This window comes from Rhea americana, unplaced genomic scaffold (assembly GCF_003343005.1).
Source record: "Rhea americana isolate MKP2758 unplaced genomic scaffold, rheAme1 scaffold_76, whole genome shotgun sequence".
In the NCBI taxonomy this organism is placed as follows: Eukaryota; Metazoa; Chordata; class Aves; order Rheiformes; family Rheidae; genus Rhea; species Rhea americana.
Genome location: NW_028186934.1, coordinates 1,208,873 through 1,219,072, shown reverse-complemented (window position 1 = coordinate 1,219,072; position 10,200 = coordinate 1,208,873). Strand labels below are relative to the sequence as shown.

Genomic DNA, 10,200 nt, shown 5'->3' with positions numbered 1-10,200 from the left:
GAACAAGCCACGTTCCCAGGCTCTGCGTCGCTGCCTTCCTCAGCCGTGCAGCTGCTGTGTTGAAGGGGTAAAGAAGGGGAAGCTGTATTTCCTCGGCCGCGTTATCCTTGTGCATCGCTCTATTGCACGCAGAAGAATAGCTTAAGTCCATCTACTAAGAAACCCGATTGAGGGGCATTTTGAACGGAGCTCAATATGCCGTACAGACATTTCTTTCCATTTAGAAGACACCTTGTGCTCAAAGCTAAGTTACTTAGCTCCTTTGTAGATATACATTACGGATTAACGTGCATTTAGCTTTAATTAGTTAAGTTTAACTAAATTGGTTAGGTTAATTAAACATTAGTTAGCTTTTAGTCTAGTTTTAATTATTTTTAATGGTATTATCTTAAACCCAAGCAGCTTTGTTTTCAGATAAGGAAGCCCTCATTTCCTAATTTTTCTCAATGTTGAGCGTTTAAACAAAATCAGTGATGTCCTTAGATTAGAGCCAATATTGCGTGGATACTGCTTCATCTTCCGTGAAATAACACCCTTTGGCTTTTTTCAAACAAAACAAATTCACAGATGGCTGCTTTCCAAATCCAGCTCTGTCTTGCAACACCCTGTGAACAGATTTTTGCCACGTTTAAGTTTATTACATGATCTAATTAGCATGACTGTGTAGGTGCTTGGAATGCATTGGGGGAGAGGAAAAGTACGTGAGTGTACAAAATGCTGTTATACAATTTGTCATGGGGACACGCTTATCCAAGACAGAGCCCTGCTTCATTCTCCGTGCGCCTCTCAGCAGGATTTGGGGAGCGAGGACTTGGGCGAGGCGAAAGATAGGACAGTCGAGCCTACAGCAGAGGAACGGATCAAGAGCAGGAAAGACGGAATGCCGCATAATTTTCAGAGCTTAAACATACAATTAAAATGCTAGGACAGTCTCTGGTTTGCATGCACATTTGCTCCGGAAAAAAAATAAAAAAAAAATCAGTAAAAAGTCAATGCATGCTTCAAAGCAAGCACTACATACTTGTAACTACCTCGTGAGGCTCGCTCTTCATCAGCAGTGAAATGCAGCTTCCAAGCAACAGCAAGAAAACGAGGGTTTTTAACCATTCGGACCATGAGAAAGGCATTAGGGTGTCTATTGGAAACACGCAGCCAAAACGGAGATCAGAGCTCCCTCTGCTTCGTGTTACTACGACATTCGCACTGCCCTAACTAAATTAAATGGGAAGCTAAGTAATACAAAGCTATTAGGCTCTCTTTCTTCCTTCTGCCTGCATGAAATTACGTTTCAAAGTTATGTGTGATCTTTCCGAGTCTTTAGAGGGGTCAGGCCCTTGGGAGCATCTGGCAGGCCTATATTTTCATGCAGGCACATGAAGTCATCCTGCAGGCTGCATTCCTAACGCAGTGACATGCAATTTTCCACGTGTCACTTGACTGACTTGCACACAGACTAATTTTAATTTAACAGAAGATTGTGCATAGTTAACAAACTTCCAAACCTGTTCTAATTCTGTTCTAATTAAAGTAGAAGCAGAGTAACGTTTGATAAAGAAGCTCAATTTTATTTGAATAAAAACGCTTTACGCAGCCTCCTGTGCTATGCTGTAACRGAGTTCAGCGCCAAATCCCACCCAGCCGGGTGAATTAGGTACTGTAGGATCCTCAGAGGCRGAAATCCAAGGTTGAAATTGCCGCTCTGCCGTCCTCACTGCACGCAGTGGAGTGCACTGCACGCTCTGCCAGGGCACCCGCAGCAGGGTGCCACGTGCCCGAGGTGAGTTTCACGGCTCTCAGCGTCACGCAGTCGTGCTTCGGGGAGTGCATACGACAAAGTACCCCAAACGTAACCGCTTTAGCTCTTGCATTCAAAATAGAGAACCTATCCACCCCCCAAAAAATTTCCTGCTATAAACAGGTTGCATCAAAAATAACTCTCGCTGGGGAGACGCAGCCCCGCCGAGAAGCGTGCCRCTGCGTCCCGCGAAGGCGGCCAGCGCGGAGGGTGCTGGTTTCGCTTTGGCTGCGAGGGGCAGGCCGGGGTTGGAAATAACAACCGCTAGCTGCCGTCAGCCAGCTTCTGGCTCGCYGTGCACCAGGAAGCGGTCTGTCCTCCGGGGAAGGCAGATGAAGGAGCGATTCAGAAATCACAGGATGGGCTTTCTGCAGCTGAAAGCGAATGGGAACAAATCTCCAGGAAAAAACAATAATAATAATAAAAAAAACCCTATCCCTGGGGGTGCAGGGCTGGATTTACTCCCCTGCAATACTTTGTTTCTGCAGGAATAGCTGCAGATAAACAGAATAGAGCCCCATCGTGCCAGGTAAACAGCTCGCACATGCCATGGCTACGGTCTCTAAGGAGCTTCTGTTTATTATGAAATGTCTTTGCCTGGGCTTTAGCTGCAAATCCGTGCTGTGAATCCAGCAGGGAGAGAGACGCACAGGGAAAATGAAGAGCTTGTATGAAGTTACTGGAGGGTTACTTATTACCTTGGGGATTATAAGCATTTCTTCTGGAATTTGTGCTTTCTTCCCTGTTTTTGCCTATTTTGTCAGATGGAGCATCTGTCTCACCAGTCCCATTTGGAGCGGAGCTTTGGTAGGCAGAGCAAAGGCGTTATCAAAGCAAAAGTGCTAGTCATGTCACTGAGATTCAAGGAAAAAAAATGAACTTTTTTTTTTTTTTTTTTTTTAGGAATTACAGGAAACTAAATTGAGAAACTCCCTGGAAGTTCTTGATAAGAATTAGATTTGCAGTAAATATTGGTGGATTGATTATTATCATGAAATACTTATTTTTAATCTTTTGCTAAGAAAACCCAAACTTTCAAATTCTGAAGCAAATCTGGATGCAGTTAAAGTAGTGCAAATGTAAATTAACATCTCCAGGGCTGTGCTGGTATAATTGAGATCATAGTTTGGCTCTCTTCTTTGGTTCACTTCCTAAGGTTTTGCATTTCCTGAGTTTTGTTTTAAATGATGCAATAGGAGAAGCACAACAAGCTTTAAAGGTAGCCACACGTCTGTGAAAGCTTCATCCTCCCTTAAAATATGACGCTTACCCAGTCCCTCCTCGTGGAAAGCAGCTGGCTGCACGACGCAAAAGCTGGTCCGATTTCTTGTGATAAAGTCCCACCGTCGCGAGAGCTAAGAGATGCGGGCTGCCCCCACTGCGGCTTGGCAGCACGCGGAGGAAAGGGGAGCTGAATTAGAGGAGGGCGAATCTTCATCCCTCCTGGGTGGCAAAAGTGGAGCAGGTCCCCAGGGAATTATTACCCTATGTTTTCTGATGGACGTGATAATATTTGTGTGATTTGGATGATACTAATTTAGACGTGGGGTTTAGAGCTGTTCCTGTTGCATGGCTGGGGAAACCATACACTTGGTTGAGCTTTTCTTTTTAATCCCAAAAGATTAAAAAGAGAAAAGAGAGAAAGTAAGGAAAAAGATTTTTCATGGCATCTTCATTTCTAGCATTCCTGATATGCTTGTGCCAAAGATTTGTCTACACTATTCCATGGCAAAGTGAACACCTCTTTCCTAACCTTCCATCAACCTTAGGATGTTTATCTTTCTTCAAACATAGCTGTTTGCAGCATACTAACAAGAACTGAAGATCTTTTTACATTGCTATTTGTTTACTCAAGACATCAAAGCCTTTTTTTCATGAGCAAAAGCCTTCTTTGAGGAGGTACAATCTGCAAACAGACATGCAAAACCAAGGTGTGCTCTCTGTGGAGCAAACTAAAACCACAAAGCAATGAAGATTTAGTTATTTTTTTTAACCTAAGTTTCTAAATTTAGCTTTGCTTCATTCCTCTACTTCTCAGACTATTTGTTCCTAACTGAGAGTCGTGCTGTTTCAGCAGACCTTCCCAGTGCCTTCAGTTTAAAGTTGGATGGAAGAATATGACTCCAAGCCTGGATGGTGACAGCAATAGCAGCTAATCTAAAACAAATATTTTGTAACATCGATGGACAGATTCACCTCCTTATTTCAGCTTGATGGTCAAGATACTATACTACCATAACAGAAAGCAGCGTACTGAATTTGGTGCTTGGTGCTYGCCGTCAAGAGTGGCAAGCAGCATGTTACTCAGCGCTAGGTTCAAAGCCAGGCTGCAGGTGCTGGGGAATAGGCAGTGGTGGAAAGGACAGATTCAACAACAAAATCTGCTGAAAATAATCTCCTAAGAAATACTGAGGCATGCTCATCATGGGTTACTTAGGTGTGTTGAGGCTATTTGCAGGCTAGCAGAAGCTGCACTCATTGCAGGGTAGTCAGGATTAGCCCTTGCAGGGAATAGAAAGCAGTGTAAACATCACCGTTCACGTACCACTGGTGTTCCCAGTCACACGTCAGGTACAGCCTGGTCCCAAACGTGCATCCTGCTGTTCGGAGTCTCGTGGTGATTTTCAGGGAGCATGAAGCATGGGCRGCACATCATGGGACACGTCTCCTTGGAGGAGGATCTCCTGGAGCAGACGACCTCCCTGGGGAGCTACTCAGCCTCTTCGGCAAGACGGGCTGTAGCGTGGGCACCAGGGGAGGAGAGAACAGTGAGTTTGAAAGGTGGGACAAGGACAGACTGAGGAGGTTTCTACCCTGCGAGGGGAATGCACCCCAAGGTGTGTGCTGTAGATCACCGGGAAGTGTCAGAGGCTTCCTGGGAATCAGAGAGGGTGACATGAAACGTAAATAACAATTAGTTTGTCAGAGCCGCGCAAAGTATAGTTAATGAGAAATGGTGATTTACATCTGTTGATGAAGGATGGGGTATGAGGGGCTTTCTCAGCAAAATATTGCCTTTTTTTCACTCATTTGGCTTTGAGTGTCCATCACAACACCTTGCAAGACACCTTGTACAGCCTGGCACTTGCAGCCGTGTTGCCATCAAGGGGCACCGCCTGGCCAGGGAGCTTCATCGGCCTGACCAAGGTCCACAGAAGAGATGGGTGAGGAGCTACAAGTGCCTGGGTGACAATACACAGAGACCAGAGCAGAATGGAAGGGGCCTGGAGGGCAAAAGCTGGCGTCAACAGAGGAGGGCCAGCAGCTGCAGAAGGTCCATCACCACAGGAGCAGGTGGGGATCGAGTGCTGACCTGGGCTGTGGAGATGCTGTTGCAGCAGCAGAGGCACAGCTGAGGGACACAGTGATGGAGCAAGCACCAGTGCACAGCCGCTTGGCTCCTGCCCTCATCTTTGGGGTGCCGCTGAGCTTGAAGCCTCGTGAGGCTGGGCCAGGCTTGCCCCTGCCACGGGCAGGACGTGCCGCCCGGGATGCGAACGCAGGAAGCAGCGGCTGTCGCTTCCCAGTCGCCAGGGGCACAGCCCGAGCTTGGCTCCGAGAGGCACAGCCGGGCTGCTCCTGCAGCCGCTCACATGGCTTGCAGAGCCCTTCCAAAGTCTTCCCTTAAAAAATAAAACAAAATGGCAAAACCTTTAAAAAAATTAAGCACATCCAACTTTGAGATAGAGAGTAAACTCTCTTGCCAGGGAATTTAAAACAAACTGGAAAATGATCATCTCCTCATTTAAATGATGTGCCTGGAGCTAAACCAGCAGGGCTGAATAATCTCTGCCTTGCTTTCATCCATCTTCAAATTTTTCTTTGTTCCATCAGCCACATATGCATTAAGTGTAAATTGAAGGCCTCTTAGCTGGAAAAGCAAATTGCGAAAAGGGCTTGGCCCTGTTCTTATAATTCAGTTTCAGTATTACAATTATGCTTAATCGTACTGTTATTTTGTTGTATTATTTATTCTGGCTAGAACCCTCTAGGATCCCTTGAATACTTTTTTTTCCTGGTGGATTTAGCCAACAGCCATCATGAATCCAGATGTTTCTGCTTTTATCCATGGGAATTTTATGGTATGGATATGCCAAGATTATAACCTCAGGCTCAACCTCAAGACACATATTTTTCAAATTCTCTAAATCAAAAATTGAAAATGGAAAGTGCCATGAAAAACCTGGGCCTTAATACAGTTCGTATACCAAAACAGAAATCCAGCCACAGAACTTCATTGCTGAAGGTTCTGGATCACCACTGATGCAGCCTTCTACTTTGCACCAGAAATTACAGCCCAGATCATGCTATTTTCAGAGTGTTCCCGTACACATTCCTGCTTTAAGCACATCTTCAGTGCTTCTTTCCATTCATCATCAAGAAATTAGGTGCAAAGATACATGTGGGTCCAAGATGCTTACCCTGGAAAAAGGATCACTCCCTGTAAGCCAAACGCWCTGCTGGTGCACTTATATGAATTGAAATTACGTCAGTTTAACATAATGAACCCAAATATTCTCCCCCTTGAAACTATTTCTGAAATAAGGGCAAGGACAAAAAGATCCTGTCCCTGATGGAGAACYGGTGCATAACATAGTTCACCTCCTGGCCAGGAGGAGCCACCGTGTCCTCYCCAGCGCCCTTTTGCAGCTCAAGAGCATGGTAGTAGCAACGGCAGCAGATACCGCTTCATAAAAGGTTTCGCTGGGCTTTCAGCCTACAAAAGGTTTATATAAGCTTTTCCACCAAAAACTTTCCTGACAGCCCTGTAGCGTGCACCAGCGCCGCTCGGGTTGCTCCTCTGTCACGCCTGCTAACACCCTTGCCAAAGCAAGGGCGTTTTTGGCCCCTGCTCCAGAGGGGCACTGCTGAGCGACAAGGGAGATGCAGAACAAGCCGCTCYGGGGACGCTTTTGGGGATGCACGTTGTGGCACCGGCGCTGGCTGCAGCGGGCGCAAGCCTCCCGGCTGGAGGACTCCAGGAACAGATGAGCACAGCAAGAATCCTTTCTGCTACCTGCATTTTCTGCTCACTCTTCCGGTCCCTGCCTAGCTAATCTCCCCAGTCTCCCCAGTCTCCCCATACACTGGCCTAGGGAGGCCAGTCATCTCAGATGTCATCTCAGATGCAACGGCCCAAACGATTCCTGCCCGGCACCGGTGACAGCACTAACGCCCCTTTCCCCCATCCGCAGGCTGTCACTGCCAGCGTCCTTCTCCTTTTGGCTGCCAGAGGACGAACGTGCAGGTTGCTGCTAAACACCTGCTCTTAYTGGAGAGGGGGTTGGGTGCTCGAGGAGGCAAGGGAACTGCAGAATTAATCTGGGGGCATTCAACAGGGAAAGTACTTTTCCTACTAACGTGGTGGATCAAATAAGCTGCGCAGGATTTACAGAGGGTGCGTGTTAAATATCCTACCAGCATGGTCATTATACCCCTTCCCACCATATTTTCTCTTCCATAATGAGGAATTTTGTTAGCATTCAGGTACATAACTTACATTTTTTTTAAAGGTTATGCACTGTTCTTATATATGACAACTGCATAGGCATACCTGTTTGGATTTATTCTTCTAGTACTTTTATTAAAATATGGTTTCATTGAATGTCTTCCCTGTAAAAAAAAATCTATTTTTATTTAGCAATATTTCAGGTGAAATACATGTTAATTAACCTCTATCACTTCTCTCTTTTGGTCACAAAATAGAGGGGATTAAATATAAAGGGAGAGTTTTTTTTCCCCCCAAGTTGGAAATGAAGAAAATCAAAAACAATTAGCACTTGAGTTTACACCTGTTTTAGAAAAATTTCTCTCAGCAGGTCAAAAACRCAATTTTTTTTGTCTCAATTTCAGTGGGAAGCTGGCCTCACTCTTGGCATCCCAAGTGTCGCRGGTGCCTCCATGCAGTTTGCTCTCACTGTTACGTCCCTCCTCCGTGGCCCTTACTGCTACCACTCATTTGCTGCCTTGGCTCCATGGTACTGCTCCTCTTTCCCAGCCCTTCGCCAAGACCTGCCAYGTTACGAGTGGCTCCACCTGGCTCTACAGCTACTTGACCCGTGCTCGAGTTTTGCCATACTCTGCGCATTGTTGGCTTTGGGGATCGAGCTCGTGATGCAACCACTCCGGTTTGGACACTTGAATGGGAGCACTGGTCACCCCGGGGAAGGCTGATGGTGCCCATGGGGCTGTGAGCATGCCCCAAGGGGTAGCAGAGCTGGTCAAGGACAGGTATATCCCTGCTGCACTCACACGGTGTTTGCATCGGGCGCTCCCCTGAAGCCACGTGAATCATTCCATCCTTAAACTGTTTTATAAGAAAGTAATTTGGCCCTTCATATCCTTTACATCCCAGGGCCTGCTCTCTAAAGCAGACACACCTTTAGCATACCTAGCTGGGACCTATGATTTTCAGGCCTGATCAAAGTCGTATGAAAATTACAGAGTTTTCTTTTGACATGAAAGAAAAGTAGAACCTGGATATTTTCCTTTCCACTCTTCCTTATGACTGAACTGCTCCCAGGCCATAACGTAAGGACCCATTAAAACATGCATGGACACAGATCCGTTACCTGAACGGCAAAAGAGGCATCGAAAATAATCACCAGCAAGCACGTACCATCCCCGCTCCATGCGGAGCTCTACTGGGCAGCAGCGCCTCGAAAGCGTGGGAGGACTTGGGGTTGAGGTGCAAGCAGCAGGAGGGCCAGCGGGAGCTGAGCCCGGGCCCTAGCTGACCTACCTGGGGCATGAGCTCTGTCTTCTTCACTACTTTTGGCATTTACTGGATGATCAACCTTATCACACAAGTGATCTACAAGGTTAGCGAGGAAATATCACACCATGATAATACTTTATAGGGAGGGTGGAAGGAACAAGTGTTTGCAATCTAAAGGAGCGGACAGCTGTTAAATTTTGTACTTCCCCTAAGCTTTGTTAATGTTATTCATAATTTTCATGCCCTCCATGGTATGTTACAGAGAACATGAAATGACCCTTTGTTATTACTGCAGTCACTGCACTGCTTCCAGTAAACGCCGTTTCTCTGCCCCCTGCTCCTGCTATCCTTACGCAAGCAAGAGCAAAGTCCTGCCACTGCCCAGTGCGCCGATCCTGAGCCAGCACAACCCTTGAGCATGTCAACAGCCCCACCAAGACCAGAAGGGGAGGCACGTGAGGACACTTCTTCAGCAGGGACAGGATCTTCAACCCCTTGCAGGTTCAGGCCCCGCTGGCCTACCAGTTTCCCCCTCTGGCAGCACAGCTGGTACCTCGCCCACAGCCCCGGCTCCAGCTGAAAGCCTAATGGATCTGCCAGTCTTGAGGCTGCTGCAAAACCCCATCCCTCCCCTGCAGCGTTTCACAGTCTGCCCTCAAAGATTTACAAGCGTTAGCCATGGCCGCGAAAGAAATCCAAAAGGTTTTGTTGCAAAGCTAATGCCACAAGCACCGCTAAAGCAATAAAATACTCCTGCATACCTGATCCTCACTGGATGTTACGAGTAGGACACCCAAACGCAGAGAGCAAGCTCAGAAGAGGCCGCGTGGAAGAGTGCCAGCCTGACAATAGGGTTTCATTTAACGAGCGCAGATTGAAGTGTGGAAATCAAATATGAAACAGTTGCAGCCAGCATTGTCTGCATTCTTGGAGTGGCACTAAACCAGCAGAAAGAAAGGAACGGAGACACTGGCCCAGACATGCTCCAGCTGTCTGCGACTACCTCTTCCCTCCTCCACTGAATGCAACTATTTGGCTTGTTTTCATTTCATTATTGAATGTTATTTTTGCAGCCTGGTAAAAGAAGAGAAAAGGAGGGAAAAGTGTCCTTAAAATGCTTCTAGGTTTATTTTTAAGAACTAGGCTGTTTCTTTCCCTTTTATCAGAGATAAAGTATAGCCTTCAAATCATGCATGAGGCCTACAGTACTATTAGTCAAGCACGTGTTTCTCAAACAAGGTCCTTTATCTCAGGGAGAGCAGCGTTTGAGTCCAGGCGGTTAGGCACATAAGTTGTATTCATTTAGTACCGAGCAACATGCAATTAAATAGCCATATAAAACGCCCACAGAAAGAGCAACAGCTGCCTACAGGTAGCCTTAAATTTCATGCACTCACTTACCAAATGCTTCATCTCTCTCCCGATAGGGATCCTCATTTGCAGCAGGGAGCGGAGCAGGCCCTTCGCCCCATCACCGTGGGCAGGTAAGCGGGAGGCACTCCTGTGCCAGGCAGTAGCACAAATCAAGCCTTTAATGAGTTTGTTAAAAGCCTGATGTTGCATTTCGCTGTTGATGGGAACGCTTCCTGACCAAGCGCAGGGTCAGCCCTTCCCCTTGCTCCCTTACCTCTGCTCAGGAGCGTGTGCAAGAGCAGAGCTTAGCCATTTTCAAGGTTAAAAGGCATTT

At 46.7% G+C, this 10,200-nt stretch overlaps 1 protein-coding gene across 1 annotated transcript; it reads left to right on the top strand.

Annotated features, from left to right (window-relative positions):
• The first annotated feature begins 2,452 nt into the window (after positions 1-2,452).
• On the top strand, positions 2,453-7,969 carry TMEM212 (transmembrane protein 212). The gene is made up of 3 exons (XM_085322307.1): positions 2,453-2,602; positions 6,991-7,095; positions 7,649-7,969. The coding sequence occupies exons 1-3, from the start codon at positions 2,453-2,455 to the stop codon at positions 7,967-7,969; spliced, it is 576 nt and encodes a 191-aa protein (XP_085178433.1).
• The last annotated feature ends 2,231 nt before the right edge of the window (positions 7,970-10,200 follow it).